Source organism: Lepus europaeus, chromosome 14, assembly GCF_033115175.1.
Source record: "Lepus europaeus isolate LE1 chromosome 14, mLepTim1.pri, whole genome shotgun sequence".
Classification (NCBI taxonomy): Eukaryota; Metazoa; Chordata; class Mammalia; order Lagomorpha; family Leporidae; genus Lepus; species Lepus europaeus.
Genome location: NC_084840.1, coordinates 21,403,454 through 21,422,976, shown reverse-complemented (window position 1 = coordinate 21,422,976; position 19,523 = coordinate 21,403,454). Strand labels below are relative to the sequence as shown.

The window sequence follows — 19,523 nt, the reverse complement described above, 5'->3', positions numbered from 1 at the left end:
GCTCCCTGCTAATGGCCTGGGAGAGCAGTGGAGAATGGCCCAAGTGCTTGGGCCCCTGAACCCATGTGGGAGACCTGGAAGAAGCTCCTGGCTCCTGGCTTTGGATCAGCCCAGCTCCAACCATTATGGCCATTTGGGGAGTGAACCACTGGATGGAAGACCTGTCTTTCTCTCTCCCCCTCTGTAACTCTGCCTCTCAAATACATAAATAAATCTTTAAAAAAAAAAAAAAAACTTCCCCCTCCCTTAGAAAACCAGGACAGTGCTGGGTGAGCCAGTACACTTGGCTGCTTTGGCCGCAGGGACCCCTCCACTTTTCCCCTCTAGGACAGGTCCTGGGGACACTGTGTACTCTTCTGTCCTCTGTGACGCGCTGCCAGCTCCTCGATTCTGGAGGCTTTAATGGCACCGCCTAGACACAGCGCGAGGATACAGTCGCCCTGGCTGTAAATAAAGATTGCCCTGTAGCTCGGTCACAAGAACACAAACCCTGGAGGTCAAGGACTTGACCTTGCGTGTTGAACAGTGCTGGGCACGCTATAGGGCTCCTCAACATTTGCTCCCTGAAGTAAAACCAGCATGCACGTGTGCACGTACACACACACACACACAACACACGCAGGGAGAGGAAACGTTCTCATACCTTACAGAAGTCTCATGGGAGTCCTGGCTCACACCAGCACCTACTCCTGAGAGTGCCGGCATCGGGGGATCTCTGTCCTCCGGCCACTCCCTCTTCCCAGCCTTCACAGCGCCCCCCAGAGATCTAGAGTGTGGACGCAGGCAGACAGAGTGACTCCCCTTCTACACACACGGCCACAGCAGCTTCCTCGGGGCACTTTCCATGCTCTGGAGAGCTGCAAGCTTTCCTTATGGGATGTCCAGCAGGTCCCAGCCTCACCTTGGTCAGCCTTATTTATATATACTCGCTAAAAGATATTTATTTATGTATTTATTTATTTGAAAGGCAGAGTTGCAGAGAGAGAGAGAGAGTCAGAGAGAGGTCTTACATCTGCTGGTTCACTCCCCAGTTGGCTGCAACAGGCAGACTGGGCCAGGTTAACGCCTGGAGCCTGGAACTCCATCCAGGTCTCCCATGTGGGTGCAGGGGCCCAAGGACTTGGGCCATCTGCTGCTGCTTCCCCAGGTGCATTATCAGGGAGCTGGATGGGAAGTGGAGCACCCGGGACTCAAACTGGTGCCCGTATGGGATAATGGCATCGCAGGCTGTGGTTTAACTCACTACACTACAATGTTGGCCTCCAGCCTCCTTTTGGTCTCCCTGCGCCCTTAGCCTGACCATTCAGCTGGAGACAGACTCTGTCCCCTACACCTGGAGCTGACATACCTGCTGGAATACCCACTTTTCCCTGTAATTAGTGGGCGCTCTAACAATGGCGGCTTAGGCTCCAATTGTTCCAGCACTGGTTTCATTCTTCGCAAAGCAGTGTTACTCATACCAGCCTGACTTGCCCAGTTAGACCACGAGCAACACTCCCAGATCAGCACCTGTACCACTTCCATCTCTGTATTCCCAGGGCACCCAGGAGCGAGTCCGCCAAGTGGGTGGGGCTCAGCACCCCGGCTCAGACCCAGTCCCTCCCAACACTGGACTCTGCTCTTTCAGAACCACGTTAAAGAGGAAGCCACTGCCAATCATCTCATAAGGGACTGACATCCAGAATAGATGCAGAATTCCAGCCACTCAACGTCAAAAAAGGAGCAACCCTGATTTTTGACTTTTTAAAAATGGACAAAAGACATAAATACATCTTGCAAGTAAGTTAAATAGACAAATAAAGAAGTTTCTCCACAGAGGCTACATCAATGGCCAATGAGCATTTGAAAAGATACGACATCACTAGTCATTACGGAAATGCCAATCAAAACCACAATGAGATGGGACCTGACACCCATTAGGATGGCTGTTATTAAAGACAACAACAGGAAATAACACGAGAGGCTTGCCTGTGGACAAATGAGAACCTCTGTGCATTACCGGCAGGGATGTAACACGGGGCAGCCACGGCAGAAGACAGTCTGACTATTCATCAAAAAATTAAACGGGATTACCGCACGATCCAGCAGTCCCATTTCTGGGCATGCACCCGACAGAAACAAGAGCAAGGACCACACCGGATATTTGTACACACGCGCTCACGGCAGCGCTGTGGACAGAAGCCCAAGTGTGGCAGGAACCCAAGTGTCTGTTGACGGACGCGTGGCTAAACAAAACATAGCGTGACACACAACGGAATATCATTCGGCCATAAGCAGAGAGAAGATGCTGACACAGGCTACAGCCTGCATGGACCACGCAAACACTGCCGAGCGGAATAAGCCATCAGGCAGCAGGACAGAGGCTGTGTGGCTCCGGCCGTACGTGGTTCCGGGAATCGTCAAGTCGACAGAGACAGAAAGGAGAACCGTGGTTGCCAGGAACCGGAAAAGAGGGAACGGGGAATTGCGGGTGGATAGGTAAGGGTTCCCCTGGGAAAGACGGACAGGTCCCGAGATGGATAAGGGTGACATGCACGTCCCCGTGAATGCCACTGAATCATAGCTCACCTAAGACAGACTGAAATGGTAACTTTGGGAATGGGTGCGTCAGTCAAGTTGGCTGTCACGTACTCCGAGTGTCCTGCACACATCCTCCTGCTGCGTCATCAAGGCCGGGGTGGGGGCGGGGCGGCAACCTGATTTCCTCTATCCCCTGAATGCCCGGGCGAAGTACACTCTCCACAGTGACTGCAGGGTGAGTGCTGGCTGACTTGGGGCTGCTTTGGGAGACACCTTTTGGCCTCACTGCTGCAGCTCCAACTACTTGGATAATTCTGGAAAGTGCTGTGGGGAAGGCAGGCTAGCCCAGCGGTTAGCGCTCTGGCTTTCACCCCCTTGGGTCTGGATCCTGGGTGTGATCCTTGATGCCTTTCTATGCCTCCGTTTCTCACTGTCAGCTGGAAACTGTGAGACCACCTACTGCAGCACAGTTGCTCTGAGTCTATACTCGCAGAGCTCCCAGAGCCGAGCCTGACATCAGAGCCCAACACTGAACTACAAGCGCTCTTCCATACCCAACCACTCCCCAGCACACTCCAGCCCCTGCTCTGTTCTCTAACAGAGCCTTCTGCACTAAGCACCCCAGTTATCAGCTGCATCACTCAAAATGGCCTTCGTCACCCCAAGTCCCTGCACGAGCCATGGGTTCCTACAAGCAAATGCTGGGACCCTTTTAGCACCCACTCTCCGCTAGAGAGAAAGTCGGCCCATCTCACAGAAGGAGAAGGTGAGGCCGAGGGTGGTAAGCAAGCTTCTGAGGGTCACACAGAAGGCAGGCCCAGACGTGGACTCCAGGCCCAGAGAGAGGCTCATGGGGGACCTCAGGGCCTCAGAAAGGCTCACCCCTGCCCTTTGCATCCAGGCACCAACCTAAGATCACCCAAGCTTGTGAAAGCAAACCTTTCACTCACTCCACACTGAAAAGGGAAAGTACAACCAAGGAGAGGTTTGCTGCTCCCTTCCTCCCCATCCTGCCACTCTCCAAGGCTGAGGGCAGACAGAACTCTGTCATCCTGGGCTCTCCCATCCCCTCACTGGGTCCTGCCAGAGCACGGGTCCCGGACCTGCCTCCCTGGCCAGGCACAGGACACGGACCCGCCTGCCCTCCCCAGGGCACACAGCTGACCGATCAGACGGGTTTCGAAGGTCATCCTTGCATTCTCTGCTCACTCAGTGGGAGTTTTCTTTTCAGAGTTCCTGGAAAAATCTATGCATTCCACATCCAGAACCGTAGCCAGCTCTCTTCAAAACACTCCAGGGACGGATTTTCACAGACCTGGACCCTGAAGCGCCAGCTCCTGGTGCAGCAGGTGGCCCTGTCGTCTCAGAGCTCGGAGTTACTGAGGTGGCTCCAAGCCGGCTCCCCCTCCACCGGACATGCTTCCAGCCACTACCACATCCCCGGGGACCTGAGGATGAGCCAGACACGGTCTGCAGCCCAGTCACAGCCCATCACGGCGAGGGACAGGAGAGAAGGACAGGCTGCCCGTTTGCACAGCCAGACAAAGGACCATCTGAGCTACACCCGAGGTGCTCTCTGACTACCCTGGATCCACCAGCACCTGTAATCCCTCCTCATCCCGCTTCCTCAGCTACGTGTGGGTGTCGGCACCATGGGTTCTGTGCAGGCCTATTTGGGAACAGGGCAATGGCTGTAATGACCTCTAAAAGTCTCCCCCAGTTCAGGAATCGGTCATTCAGAGGTTGGGTGAATCTGCCGCAGCCCACCCAGGAGCCACGGCAGCCATGTCCCCGTCAGTCTCCGTAGCCCGCCTGTTCAGAGGCAACTCACGTCCACACCTTTGAGCCCAGGAGTCAGCCCCTCCAGGGTCCCTGTCTCAGGAGCTGCCCCACATTCTGACAGAGGTCACGTGGCTGCAAGACAGGTGCAGAGACCGACTTCTGGCAGAACATCCATCGGCCTGCGGGTCCCCATCCAGCCACTGCACGTGCAGGGAAGGGAGCAACCAGGGCGATACCTGTGTCTTCTCAGTCTGTGTCCCCTGCCTCTGGGGCCCAGCACCTGCGAGAGTTAGGAGCATAGTTTGGACAGAGGCCAGGCCCTGTGCGGCTTTGCGTGGGTCCTAAACACAGGGGCTGAGAATGGGCTTTGCTCCCGAAGCAAAGGGAACCTGTGCAGACTGGGCCACCACACAGCGCTGCTGGCGGATACCCCACAGCGGGAGACACAGCACGGGAAATGCAGGGGACTGGTCAGAGTGACTCAGCAATAGGTGACCAGGACCCAGCACAGGGCAGGGCACTCACAGACAGGAGAGGCCTGAAACCTGCAATAAGGGGACAGCCTGGGTCAAGGGCAAGGGGCAGAGTCCCTAAGGCTTTGGGGCTGATGATTACATTTTAGGAATCAGCTGAGGTGCGCTCAAGACACCTGCTGCAGGGGAACACTGTGTTCTGGAGCCAGGAAGAGGGGCTGTGGGTGCAGGCTGGGGAGTGAGACGCCAAAGCCGGGACAGGAGAGCAGAGCCGCTGGCACAGCTCCAGGGACAGAGGCACAGGTCCAGCGATTCGGACCTGACCTCCTCCCTCATCACAGCTGTCCTCCTCCTCCCGGCCCTGGACTTGAACAAGCTCCCGATTCGTAGCAGATTTAGCTGGTCCTCTTCTTTCGAGAGAATGCGCCAGGCCTGGCCTGAGTCTCAGGGCTTGGGGGGTGGACTGAGCATGCACAAGAGGAAACGGAGGACAGTCTGGGTTTTCCACACAGGAAGCCTCCAAAGCCACAGAGGTCACAGGTGTCAGCTACCTGGCAAGCTGAGAGCTGGAGGGAGAGGGGAATCCAGGCTCCTGGGCAGCCAGGCTGGACCTGTGGGTGCCGCCCCCTTTAGACCATGGGCTGGGGGCCCAGCTCCGGGCCCAATCTGACAGCAGGAAAAGGGAGCTGGGACTCAAGGTTTCATGGTGGTGTGTGCGCCTCCTTCGCTCTCCCTAACCTGAGTGGCGGCTGCATGTACGCTACACCAGAACAGAACTGTGGCCAGAGCTGCAGCTCATTAGGCCAATCCTCCGCCTGTGGCACTGGCACCCCAGGTTCTAGTCCCAGTTGGGGCACTGGATTCTGTCCTGGTTGCTCCTCTTCCAGGCCAGCTCTCTGCTGTGGCCCGGGAGTGCAGTGGAGGATGGCCCAAGTGCTTGGGTCCTGCACCTGCATGGGAGACCAGGAGGAAGCATCTGGCTCCTGCCTTCAGATTGGCGTGGTGCGCCAGCCATAACAGCCATTTCAGCCATTTGAGGGGTGAACCAATGGAAAAAGGAAGACCTTTTGTCTAACTCCGCCTGTCAAAAAAAAAAAAAAAATGGAATTGCTCTCCAGGAAAAAGCCAGCTGAGTGGGGATAAATAGCCTCCAGTTGCAAAGAAATCAGGGTATGCGGAGTGGAGGAACGGGGGACACAGAGGGTGGGGAGGCCTGGACCAGGCAGTGTGTGGACAGGACATCTTGGATCATTCCAGGGGGTCCTGGGATGGGACCCAGGCCTGCCTCTCGGTGCTCTTCCTGACGCCACCCCAGCAGAAGGCCTGACACCCAGAGAACGTGGGACTCAATAAATCCGCCCGCCCCAGGCTCACGAGACAACGCTCAGAAGACTCTGCTGCTGCACAGGAGCCGGGGGCTGTCAGGAGCAGAAACAGGGGCGGGCTCACGTCACAGATGTTCCCGCTGGACAGAACCAGGGGAGATCTGGGAGCGGAAGTGACTCGGCCACAGCCTCTTAGTGACTGGGGTGAGAAGCCAGGACTTGACTTACAGTCCTGTGCGTTTCCATGGTGCCACGTGCCAGCCAAGATCTGTAAGAGCTGTCACCCCAGCAGCTGTGCCGTAAGAGCTCGGCAGGTTGTGATGAGGGAAGGGAGCCCCGAGTCCTCGGCTCTGTCTCCTCTTAACTGACTGGCAGGCGCCAGACCCTCTGACCTCTCTGGATTTCAATTCCCGGTCTAGGGACTTCCCAGGAATCCGTGTCAAATTCTCATCTTGCTTTCCAGCTGCAGTGGGCAGTCAATCACCAAGCATTTCCTAAACGGTCGGCTCTCTGCACCCACGGGTTCCACATCAGTGGATTCAAGCACAAACCAAAAATAGATTCTGAAAAACGGCTGGGTACTGAAATGTGCAGGTTTTTCCTGTGTCATTATTGCCTGAGCAATACAGTGTGACAATGATGCACACAGCAGTCACACTGTATTAGGTTGTACGTAACAGTCGCCCTGCAGGAGGTTGCATCTAACAGCTACAAGGTATTAGGTGCTATACTTAATCTAGGGGTGATTTACAGTACCCAGGAAGGTGTGCAAGGATAGATGCTGCTTCATGCAAGAGACTTGAGGGCTGGCCATTCGGCTAGAGGTTAATACCCCCACTTTCCATAGCTGAGTGTTTCGGTTTGATCCCCAGCTCTAGCTCCTACCCCTAGCTGCCTAATGGTACAAACCTGGGAGGCAGTGGTGGTGGCGTAAGTGGTTGGGTTCCTGTCATCCACATGAGACCCCCAAACTGAGTTCCCAGCCCCCAGCCCAGGGCTGTTACAGGCATTTGGAGAGTGAGCCAGAGGCTGGGGGTGTATGCCCCCTCTTGTTGTCTCTCGCCAACGCTCTGCCTCTCAAATGAATAAAAAAACGCTTAAAAACATAAAGGAATTGAGCATCTATAGATTCTGGCATCCTTGGGATACCTGGAACCTATCTCCCTTGGATACCGAGGGATACCTGGGCAAGCCAGGCAAAAGCAGATTCTTAGGACCAACCTCTGAAGAGCCAGGAGCCACTAGGTCTGGGGTGGAGCCCCCGAGGGTCCATCTTCTAAAGAGATTCAAAGTGCGATTCTGATGCTGGGGGCTGCAGCCACCCTTCTGAGCCACACTGGAGGTTCCAGTCCCCATGCAGGTGGTGCCGACTGAGGAAACCATCTGTCCCCAAGGAGTTCCCAGTCCAGAGAGGGAGACGGGGCCTAGTCCCGGAACAGTGACAGCAGGAGGAGAGGTCCAAGGTCAAAGAGACGGAGGTCACGCCCTTCACCGAGAACACCAGCACACAGCTTCAGAGGTGCAGAGAGTTAAGCCCGCAGCACAGCCCACTTCTACCTGGCTCACAGCTGCACATCACTTCCCGGCCTCCCCCGTGGTTAGGTGTGGCCACGTGACTGAGTTCTGGCCAATGGTGTATGAGCCTCAGAAGCACACCCCATTTCTGGGGCTGGCCACAAAGGTCCCCCGTGTGCTATCCTGAGCCCCTGCCTGCCAAATTAACTTTCTATAAAGGGGGAAATAAACTTTCTATGAGATCAGCGACCAGAAACTGGGTTTGCTAAGCCACGGAGTCGATCTGGATTGGCTGTGGACAGGAGACGTGACAACCTCCTGTGTTTCAGCACTGAGTCAGCCCCTCTTGTAACCAAGCGCTGGTGCTGTGCCGGACCTGAAGGGGCTGTCATTTCCGACTTCCTAGGGCCAAGAGTCTTCACCAAGAAAAGCAATCCTGGCAAGGGACAGAGAGTAAGGGGCAGTGAAATCTGCAAGAGTGGGCCGCAGACCACGCCCCACAGGGGAGGCACAAGACTAGGCAACGTGAAGAACCATGGTAACTCTCAGGGTATGCGAGCCTTGGAGAGAGCACTCCAGGACAGCCGAGTGGCCCAGCAGCTCTGAAGCCTTTCTGTTGGTCAAATTTGGAGCTAATTTGTTTTGATAATCTTTTCTTCTTATGCCAAGATGGTCAGGGGCATGTGCTTCCCATATCTGAGTGCCTGAGGCCTGGACGTGCCTGCTGCTGGCAGAAAGGGTGGTGGTGGGGGTTCTCAGCTGGTCCCAAGGCTGTCAGGGTTGGCCGGGGTCCCTGGAGAACCACAGGGACCTCCCTGGAGGCTGTGAACATGCAGGGGCCGAGCAGCCAGGCAGGTGGAGATGTCCAAGGTCAGGGACAGAGCAGCAGGGTGCAGAAGACCCCTTTCTCTCTGTCCCTGGAGGAAACGGAATTCAGTGTCTTCATGGAGCAGAGGTGGCTGGGTGGGGGATGGCAGGCTGGGCCATGTGTGCTGGGGCATGACTTCAACCACAGATGGAGCCAACCTTCCGCTCTCCACGGCCACGCAGGACGACACAGGGCACCTCTCCAGCAAGAGCCCGGACTTCTGTCCAGTAAGAAGTCTGTGTCGGGTCACCCACCCGGATCAAGAAGAGCACCTGACCAGGAGTCCAGGGGGAGGCAGGGCAGTGGGAAGGCAGCTCTCCCCACCCAGAGGCACGGGTGGCCCTTCCACCCAAGGGGCCTCTGCTTCCCATCTGTCAAGGGCGGCGCTCTGACCCCACATAGGCAGCACCCAGCCCGGAGCTCTGGGGGAGCCTGTCCCGGACCGGGCACATCTGCAGGGACTATAACCTCCCCCGCTGGGTAGCTGCATGCCTTCCACAGAGCAGCCTGGTTGTCCTCCTCCAAGCCACCACGAGCCCCGCTTTGACACCCATCACCCAGGGAAGCACGGGCCTCCCCTGAAACCTGAGTGACCCACCAGCAGGTCCCCAGCCCTGGGAAGCTGCTGTCTTCTGAAAGCAGGGAGCAAGCTGGGCCCCAGAGCCTGGTCTCCTCTCTCCCCTGCCGTCTCTGCCCTCCTGTCACTTCCTGCCCGTGAAGTGGGAGACCTGCCCCCTCCCACTGCCCACCTCCCATCAAAGGGGGCTGGACAGAGGTCTGGGGAAACATTACACAGGCCTTTCCTGTGTAATGGGGAGAGAGGAAGAAGCAATCACTTAGGAGCTCAGCCTGATCTGAGAGGGGTAGGTAAAAGCACCACTCGGGGTCAGGGTGGAGAGGGGCAGGGGGAGAGCTCCTTGAAGCCCCTTTCCGGAGGTGGCTGTGAGCGAGGAGAGCTGAGAGAAGCTGACATCGTCCCTGAAGGCGAAGAAACACCTAGCGTGAAAGTCTGAGACACTGGGAGGAAGCTTCCCAGCTCCTACATCAGCCGCACCCCCTCCTCGCAGCGGGGGTAGGGGGCACCCCAGGGCTCACTCCCTCAGCCCTGCCCCTTGCATCTGGCCCTTAGCGCCCTGTTGGGGGTCTCTTGGAAGGGACTCCTGCCCTCTGTGGGCTCTCAGACCCTGGCAAAATGCAGTAGGAAGATACACGGAGGAGAAGACACGCACTGGACACAAGACACAGGGTACAGGAGGAGTCTCATTGGATGCCAGTGCAAAGGCCCATTTCTATGGGATATTTCCATTTCTCCCCAGACACAGCTGCTGCTTTAAACTGCTGAGGAAAGGAAACCCCAGCGTTGCAGAATCCCTTCCTTGCCCAATGATGCACAAGCCTTCCCCTCTGGGATCAAGGCCGTCCAGCCTGGCTGGCAATGGGAGGCAAGAGAGGCAAACAGAGCAGCTGAAACAGGAGCCACTTCCTTCCCAGGGAGCAACAAAACTCTGAGCCATAGCTCAGACCCCCGCTGCCTATCACAATCACCCAGGGTGCTTTTCAAGACCCTGATGCCCACATTGTACCCTAGGCCAATTAACTCAGACTCCCTGGGCCCGGGGCACGGGCAGCAATATTTGCCCCCAATGTGTAGCTAAGCCTTGGAACTACTGGCCTGAGGATGCGAGAGGTAGAGTGCCGGGGATGCTCACCCAAGAAGCAAGAACCCCCAAATGATGGGGGGGGGGAATCACCTCCCCTGTGGGTGTGGCCACACTGTCCAGCACGAGGCCCAGCTGGTCAGAGAAGGGACTCTTGACCCCCTCCCCCCTGCCCCCAGCCCTCCAGGAAAATCCCTGTCCAGCCTCACAAAGGGGTGTCCCAGAAAAACAAGTGCCGGTTCCAGGGGGCCTCTTTCAATTCCTTCAGACACAAAATCACAGCCTCTCCTTGGTTCTCCAGCATCCTGCAAGGTGCCTGACCTCAGACCCCAGCACACACGAGGCCCCAGGCAAGGCAAAAGATTAACAGGGGAGCCGGCAGAGTGGGGCCTGGAGAAGTTCTGGTTAATTCTAACTGGTATAGGACTGCTGAATTAACGAGGGGCCACCCACCTGGGAAGCGCTTCAGCTCACTTCTGTTCTACATAACCGTTCGCGGGACCCAGCTTGGAGCCCTCCCATCTAAACTCCAGAACCAGTAGCTCCGCCACGGCTCCCATCAAGACACGTGCAGCCAGCTGGGAGAGTGCAGCCAGGGGACCAGGGCAAGCTGGGGGACAGGAGGCTGGCATGTGCGGGAAACACAGGTGACCCTATCCGGGGACACCCAAGCCCCCGTAACGGCCGCCGAGGGAGAAGGCTTAGCCCAAACTCCCCGCACTTCTGCCAAGCTGCTAGTTCAGGCTTTAAGATGGTTTCTGGCCACCTACAACACGGAAGTCCCAACCTATGAATGTTTACCTTACTCAGCGACCGAGTGCAGTACCCCTAGCTAAGCTGGGCTGGGGTCAGTGGGGAGGGGGTGACCAGGGCACTTACTCTGAGACCCTCTCAGGCACAGGTGGGCTTGCAGGTGGCTCCAGGAGCACAGCCCTCAGCCCTGGCGAGCCATTTTGAAAAAGTCGAGGGACAGGAAATGTGAGATGAGCAGGGGCGAGCAGGGCCCTGAAGGGCTCCAGGAACCACCCCGGGCTGCACCCCCAAGGTCAAGAGCGTCCCCAGGGCAACTGCTTGGTCACTCTCCTAACACGTGGCTGTGCCTGTCTGCCAGGAGCAAAGGTTCCTTCTAGACCCCAGAAGTGTGGGGCCCCCCCCACCCCACCCCCGCTGGAGGCTCTTGCCTTCCATCACCACGGTTACCTTGGAGGGAGACCTGCTCTGCACATTCCTGAAAAAGGTGGTCTTGGCTGTGAAAAAGCAGTCTTCCAGCTCCTCGTCCAGGCTGCTCATGCTGCGGTCCACGGTCATGGGGCCGCGAGTGCGCGCACGGCGCGGGGGCCAGGCTGGGGCGCAGGGCGCGCAGGTGGGGACCCTTCCTTCCCAGGAGCCGTCGGCAACCCGGGCAGGCAGCACCAGCGGGGCAAGCCGTCCCGTGCCCAGTCGCCGCCGGCGCCAGCTAAGCCCCCGGGTCGGCGCGCGCGCCGGGCTCCGGTGCCTCGCTCTGCGCCCGGCTCGGCGCCCGGCTCGGCCTCTGCGGTTTCATCTCAGCCCCGGCGTCGGCTCCCTCCCTCCGCCCCGCACCCAGCGCCCTCGCCCCCGCCTCTCTGCGCCTTCCTGCCCTTCGCGCGCACAAGCACTTCTGAAGCCACTTCCTCTCGCAAGGTTCCTCAAAGCCTCGGGGCTGCCACCGCGCCCCTGCCCCCACCTGCCTGGGGCCACGACTCCAGACGAACACAGGAAAGGAGTGGGCCAGGATGCACCTTGCCTCGGCAGGTGCCTTCTTCCCACCCGCCTAGAAGATGCGACCAAGGTGGACATCAGCCCTCCGGCCTCCTCCCTCCTCCCAGGCCCCACCCCCATAAGTAACTGGAGAAGGAAATCGTATCTGGCCTGCCTGGCGAAGCAGCGCTATTTTAACTTGAAAATGCCAGGAGAAACTGCACGGTGGCCCCAAGCTCATGCAAATCACATGCAAAGTTATGCAGGGTTGGGCAGGTCCGCCCACCGGCCCACCCACAGAACTTGGCCCTGGGAAAGCCTGGGCAGACCGGGGAGCCTGCAGACGCCACCAGGTCATTTGTGCATTTCCCTGACAGTCTGGCCAAGAGGGGTCCCTGCCAGATCTCAACATCAAGGCCGGCTCACCCACAGACTGCCCGAGGAACCTCCCTCCCCCAGGGCCGAGTCCCTCAAGGTAGTCAAGGTGAGGTCCCCAGGACTCCTGCAACCCACGCCACTGCCTGAGCGACCACTGCACCTGCCAAGTAGTTTAGTACCATCTGTCACTTAGGTCTGCCAACAGCCCTGAGAGAGCAACAGTTATTCCCATTTTACAGATGGAGAATCTAAGGCTGAAGTCGTGAGTAGGACTTGTGAGATGGGCCTCAGACCCGGGTCTGTGTGACTCCAGGCCCTGGTTCTCAGCCACGCAGGGATGACACTGTTTGGTGCACTCTCTGCCATCTTTACTCCTGGGACACAGCCTTCAGAGCCTGGAGACGCTAGGGGGCGCTGTGTTCGTGGAAGCAGTGGGCCTGTGGCCCGTGAGCACCCTGCAAAGTGCAGGTGGGGTGATCAGGACTCTCCCAGCCTGTGTGGCTCCCCCCACCCCCGGCTCTGGGGGAAGGGGAAGGACAATCAGGGTGGAGGCCCCCACTCAGCCCCCAGACGCCCAGCTGCCGGCCCCATCTGCAGCTCTGGTTACTTCTGCGAGGAACCCCTCCCTTACCCACCCTCGCCAGATCTCTCACCATGCAGGAGGGTTTCCAAACGCAGCCCAGTTTGGCTCCATCCTCCCACACGGTTTTTCTCCTGCGAGCGCCTGGCAGACACAGATGTGAGCGAGCTGGGAGCCAGCGCCCCAGCCGCCCCCCACCCTAGGCACAGGAGAACTGGCAGCTGCCTCCTCTGGCAGGAGGATTGGGGGTTCGGCAGCTAGGGGTGGGGGCCCAGTGAGCCACAGGGTGTTTTTGGGGGGGGGGGGAGCTACACAAGCGGGGTTGAAGGCACGTTCTGGATTCTTCTGGAACAATCTTTAAATGGCTATATCAAAGACAGTAGCTCAGCAGAGGGGGCTGGTGCAGGCCTCCAAAGTCCAATGCTGGCATGAAGAATGGTGCAGGGGGCAGGGAGGCCCCCTGGCATCCCCAGGGCATCAGTAATGGTCCATCTGCTTCACGCAGCCAGCAAAGAAATGCCTGCTGCCTTCCAGAAAGAACCTCCTTGCTCAGGGAGAATCCAATGCTTAAGACAAAAGCAGGTCCCAGGTTCTCTGGGCCACACTGTGCCCTTGGCATGAGCTCAGTAAGGCAACCACAGCGCTTCCCATGGAAAATGTGCGGTCCCCACACCCGGCTAATAACAGCCTGTCCCAGGCACCCAGGACCCAGCAGGAGCTCCCCTGGGGCCAGAGCCGAGTTAGGGGCTCTCTCTGTGACACTGTGTTCTTGGAGGGTGCTGCTGCTCCCCACGCCACACATCCTGAAAACCAGACCCGAGACAGCAGGCGTCACGCTATTTTACAGAAGAAGAAACTGGGAAGTCACTTGCTCCATTGCAGCTTGTTTCAAAGCCTGTGGACCCCCAGGTAACGACCACCCCCTGCTCCCCAATCCCGCCTGCCAATGAACCTAGGCTTGGAAGAGTAAGAAGGCGGAAAAGTGGAGACTGGGCTGCAGGGGCCCCGGGCCCCAAAGAAGTCTGCAAAGATCATGGACGCTGCAACATTCGCGCAGTGTCCAGGAGAAAATTCTAGATGGAAGCCGCAGGGTCTCAAAGGAGGATGGCTGGACTCTGAGAGGCTCCGCTCTATGAATCGCCAATAGCAGAGATATTGATTGGCCTGGTAAGGGGGCGGAGGCGTGGAAAGCTCACACAGTCTTTTAAGCCCCTCCTAGGTGGTCACATGAAGAATGGGCTCTGGCTGGTCTTGTCCCTGGGCCCAGGGACAGGAGACTAGACCGAAGGCTTGTAAACCCAAGGCACCGCGCTGGGGCTCAGGACCGTCCCCCCCAAAGGATGGACGGGCCACTTTCCTCTTCAGAGCATCAGATGACGAAAGGCACTATTTTAAACTTCCTTCCCTTTTCAAGTGCAGTCCTCACATGCGGCCAGATCCCCTTGTTAGAGCCACCCTGCGGTTCTTCCGTGTGTTCCAGCAAAGCTGTGCTACAAGAGCAGAAGCCAGGAACTGATATTTTAGTCCCAGCTCCAACTCTAGCTCGATAGGCTATCTGGGACAACGCTGATCTCGGGGTTCTTGGTCCGGTTGAGCGGTGTTGATCAGCCTTGGGGCCTCCTGATCTCTCATATACACAGAGGCTGGACACCTGGTGAGAGCCAGTCCCTTTAATAGCCAGCAGGTGCAGGTGCTGTGCGTGCTAACTTGAGGTCCATCATCTCACTTTGCTCCTACAACAACTGAGGGGGAAGGTACAGTGCTCGCCTCTGTTCGACAGAGGGGGAGAGGAGGACAGGGCAAGTTGGGTCACTTGCACTTAGTCCTGCAGGTCAGTTCATGAGGGAGCTGTCAACCCAGCTAGGTCCGACTTCAGACCCCCAGTTCTGCACTTGCTGTGGCCTCACAATTACCACCCCGCCTGAAATTGGGGCCCAGCCTGAACAAGGTAAATCCACATTCTCAGTTTGCCAGTGCCCCTCTTTCTCTGGCTCTCACGGTGTCTTTCTCCTCCTGGGGGCTTCGTCTCACCTCTGCTGGTGGTGTGAACCACACCTGCCACACTCATGGCTCATGATCCTGTCTTCCCCACCTCCCCGGGAGCTCCAGATGGGTGCCTGCAGCAGCTCACTGAATACCACCCCCCCACACACACCCAAAGGAGCTTCACTCTTCACAGGCTTAAAATTGACCCTTTACTCCCTGCCCCACCCCCACTGCCCTTCCTCAACTGCAATTCCTGTCCTGATGAAGGCCATTAGCCTGGGTTATTGCGCAGCCTTCTAGGAGTTCCCCTGGTGCCTGTCTCCGCCTCCCTCAAACTCCACACCTCCTGGGGTTGCCACTGTTACCCTTCTGAGACCAAGATCTGAGCGTGGTATTTCCCTATCGTTACCCCTTCAATTCAGATTTCAACAAACAGCTATCAGTAGTGAGTGTGCATCAACCCCGGTTGCTTGTGCTTGCATCCATTCACTTAACACACACATTTACTGAGACCCTTCCCCCAGAAAGCCCAGGCCGGGTGCTCCTTTAGGCAGGAGCAAGACACACCCCTGCCTTCCCAAAATGCACAGTCCATGCAAACGGCATCGAACTGGAGTTACATTAGAATCACTGAGCTCTGGGGCCTGCGCTATAGCAGCATCCCATATGGGTGCCGGTTCAAGACTCGGCTGCTCCACTTCTGATCCAGCTCTCCACTATGGCCTGGGAAAGCAGTGGAAGATGACCCAAAGCCTTGGCCCCTGCCCTCACATGAAAGACCTGGAAGAAGCTCCTGGCTCCTGGCTTTGGATTGGCACAGCTCCAGCTGTTGTGGCCATTTGGGGAGTGAACCAGTGGATGGAAGACCTCTGTGTCTCTGCTTCTCTGTAACCGCCTTTCAAATAAGTAAATAAATCTTTTCAAGCAACCACTGAGCTCTGTGCACCTCACTCCTCACAACGCTGCAGGGGGCCGGCAGCACACTGAGCATGCGTGCTTCATCTGCCCAGCAGGGGACAAGGCAGGATCGGACGTCATGCACAGGGTCCCCGCGTCCAGCCTGCCAGTACAACTGCTGTCCCTCCCCCAGTGACCACCCCGTGTTCCAAAGTCTCCCACAGGGCCTTGCAGGCTCTCCACACCACGTGCCCTGCCCTAGTGTACACATAGCTCCTGCTGCAACCAAGCCCCGCCTTGCCCCCCCACCCCGCACAAATGTCACGCCCACTTCCAGAAGCCACCAGTCAGTCTCTCCGTGGTTTTGCTCCTGCTGTGCTCGCTGCCTGTCCAGACCCTCCCTGGAAGCACCCTCCTTCCTGACACGTATTTCCCACCCCCAGCCCCTTCTGCCAGAGATCCCCTCGGGCTTGGATGCTAGGAATGTCACCTGCATGTGCACCGTGTACAGCACAGCTCAGGGTCCCTCGGATGAGTTCCTGCTGTGAGGGCCGAGAGGCCCCCCTCCCCACTGCGCTGCCGCTCACATGGGACTCCTACCTGGCTACCATGCTAACATCTGGCACAATGCGGGCCCTAATTTTTTTTCTAGAATTATTTTATTTATTTGAAAGAGTTATAGAGAGAGGTAGAGCCAGAGAGAGAGGTCTTCCATTCTGCTGGTTCACTCCCCAAATGACTGCAACGGCCAGAGCTGAGCTGATCTGAAGCCAGGAGCTTCTTCCGGGTCTCCCATGAGGGTGCAGGGGCCCAAGGAGTTGGGCCATCTGCTATGGCTTTCCCCACAGCAGTAGAGGAGCAGCCAGGACTCGAACCAGCACCCATATGGGATGCCCACGCTGCAGGCTGGAGCTTTTACCCACTGCGCCACAGCGCCAGTCCCTAGGGCTCTGATGCTTAAAAACACTCAAGTTCAACCAGTCAGGTCAGCCACAGCAAGTGGCAGAGGCCGCGGAGAGGTCAGAGTCTGAGCAGGCCCAGGGGTCTCGCCTTCTCACTGTCCCCCTTCAGCGAGACAGAAAACAATGTTTCTGATCAGCACTCCTCTCCCTCCTGTGCCCAGGGCAGCGTGGCTACCAGCATGAGACGTGAACCATTCTGCACAGTGCCCAGAGGGAGGCCAGTGGGACATTAGCAGCCGTGGGCACAGCACTGCTGCCACGCTGCCCAACAGATCTTAAATGTAAGACCCAAAAGTGCAAAGCAGTCATTCCAGGGGGCCCACTGCCTCTAGGGGCAGTGAGGAGCTCGGGGTCACGCCTCCAGGGCTTCAGGGGCTCCAGGAAAGCAGGCAGCAGAGCCCTGTCCCTCCCTGGGGCCAGGACCCAGGTGCACCCTGGCGGGAAGTGTCTGCTTCGCCCCATCAGAACCAAGTTCAAGTGCGGTGGCCCAGCGGGGCTGGTCCAAGGGGCCCCGGGCGGCTTCTGTCTGGTACACAGGAATCACTGACGTCCTTGGCCAGCCCTCCTGACTTTAGAGAGCAGCAGGGACTCTGAAGGAGCCAGAGGCAGGGCATCCAGGGAAAAGCAGAGTAGGACAGGGGCAGGGGTCCTCCCTCCTTCCACAGGGGCAGAGTGGGGCCGGCTGGCACGGGAGAGGTCATCCGCTCCATACCAAGCAGGGGAGTCAGACTAGAAGTCCCAGACGTGCAAGCCGAGGGGACAGGCAGGGTCTGGGGCACTCGGCTCTCCCACCTCCAAACCTGCCCCGGGGAGGGAGGGATTGAGCCTCGGACAGCGGAGCTGCTAGTCTCCTCTCCTCTCGGACAGGAGTGGGACAGGACACAGAGCCAACACCGATGCTGCTGGATCGTAAGCACAGTGAGTTATCCACAGCCGGGTTACAGAGCTGGGGACACAGACAGGGGCTGCCAGCAGCCACAGGACTGGGTACAGCAGTGACTGTTCCACACCTGGGACTACCTGGTCCAGGGGTGGGGAACGCATGGCCCATGGGCCACACAAGACCTGTGGAATCATTGGCCCTGCCAAGGCAACCACAGGCAGGACTTGAAATTCATTAAGTCTACAGTGGGCTCATTGTTAAGCTGATCATTTTGTACGGCCAGCGAATGGCGTTATAAAGAAGCAAATGGCCCCTGGCAGAGAGCAGGTTCCCCAGCCCTGATCTGGACAGACAGGCACACGAGGCCCCAGTCTGGGACAGCATTACCGTGTTTCAGGATCACGCGAGCAGTCAAACCACAGCCTCGGGTACCTTGTGGGTACCACGTGTATGGATGGCTGCAGCCGTGCGAGGAAGCATCGTGGGGCAGGGGAAGCAACAAGTGCATGTGATGTGCCAGCCCTGGTCTGACGTTCCTTGTGGTCGGTGTGGGGACACAGTGGTGAACAAGCCAGGCAAGGACCAGGCACTGCGGAGCGTATGCAATTGTCACACCCACCGCCCTGGCTTCTTCGTCCAATAGCAAAGGGAAGGTAAGTGTTCCCCAAGGGTCCCAAAGGCAGAAAGCAGGAGAGCCGGGATTTTGAATGTACGACAAACTGCAAAAGTCCAAGTTCAAAGACAAATGAAACCAAGGATTTATTGAATACCTGTTACGTGAGGAAAACGGCGTAGGAGACAGGGTCCCTGCTCTCAAGGCGTTCACCTAACTCCTAAAAGGGCACCACGTGACCCAGTGCTCTTGGTGAGAACCAGTGCCTGGGACACTCGTGCGTGCGTCCAGCAAAGACGGAGCAGCAGGACCCAGATGCTCGCTGCCACCTCGAACAGTGGGAAAGCGGACGCGGCAGTGAGGGAGTGTGAGAAGCTGGGGAAGCCATCTCTGTGTTGACCTCAGCTCACGGTCCTGCCAGACCAGGCTGTGGGGCAAGGGGGGCCTGATGGGAGCCTGGACAGCCCCCGGAGCTGAGCGGATGCTGCTGAGGTTCTAGGCAGCCCGAGGCGGCAGAGCCACAGACCCAGCAGCAGGCTGGAGACGGACACAGATTCAGCTGAGGACTGACCTGTGGATGCGCGTGAGGAAGTGATCCCAGGAGAGGGAAAGAACCCGGAGGACTAGAGGTGACAGTGGCTGCCCCCACCCCAGCAGGAGCAAAGTCCCTGTCCCCAGGAGGAGGGTGAGAAACGCTGGGGATTCCTTAGGCACTGGCTGAGTGCACTGGGGGCCTGGCTCCAGCAGGGGGAGCACTGCCGCCACCCGCCCAGCAGATCTTAAAGACCCAAAGGACCACAGCATTTCCAGGTAACTTAACGGAGCCACTGATGGAAGCCCAGCAACTTACAGGAATGCACAGTACCCAGCACCCACTGGGGTAAAGTTTGCCACCTCTGGCACCCAGTCAGGAACGACCTGACACGCACAGACACAGGAAAAGAGGACCCTTAGCGAGGAGAAAAATCAACTGGAACCAACCCATGATTGACAGGGGTTAGAATTAGCAAAAAGAGGTATTATAAGTGATTTCTAATTACTCAAAATCTTAGAGACGTGGAAGATCCAAACCAAACTTGTGGAGACGGCCATCTACGAAGTCTCGGGTGAGAGACAGACCAGTGAGATTAAGGCAGATTAGGCAGGGCCAGATTAGTGAGTTGGAAGACCTAGAAAAGGGAATATTGTTCACATGAACAGGACAGTAAACTTGGGGCGGGGGCATCTCAAGAAGCCTTTTATATTGAGAGAGAGAGAGAGAGAAAGCACATACAAAGTATGTGGGCAGGGGCCGGTGCTTGGCCAGCAGTTCAAGTTGCCACTTGGGGTACCGGCACCCCACTCTGGAGTGCCTGGTCCCTCTG

At 57.6% G+C, this 19,523-nt stretch overlaps 1 protein-coding gene across 3 annotated transcripts in view; it reads right to left on the bottom strand.

Moving 5' to 3' along the window:
* Positions 1 to 19,523, bottom strand: part of RASSF5 (Ras association domain family member 5) — a 64,772-nt gene that overhangs the window by 12,710 nt on the left and 32,539 nt on the right. Inside the window, exon 1 of one of the 3 annotated variants that reach the window (XM_062210243.1) lies at positions 11,342 to 11,478. The exons of the other annotated variants lie outside the window; for them this stretch is intronic. Coding sequence (XP_062066227.1) covers positions 11,342 to 11,449 — 108 coding nt within the window. The 5' untranslated portion in view covers positions 11,450 to 11,478. Of the gene's footprint in view, positions 1 to 11,341; positions 11,479 to 19,523 lie in introns of those variants that run through there. 3 annotated transcript variants of the gene reach the window in all.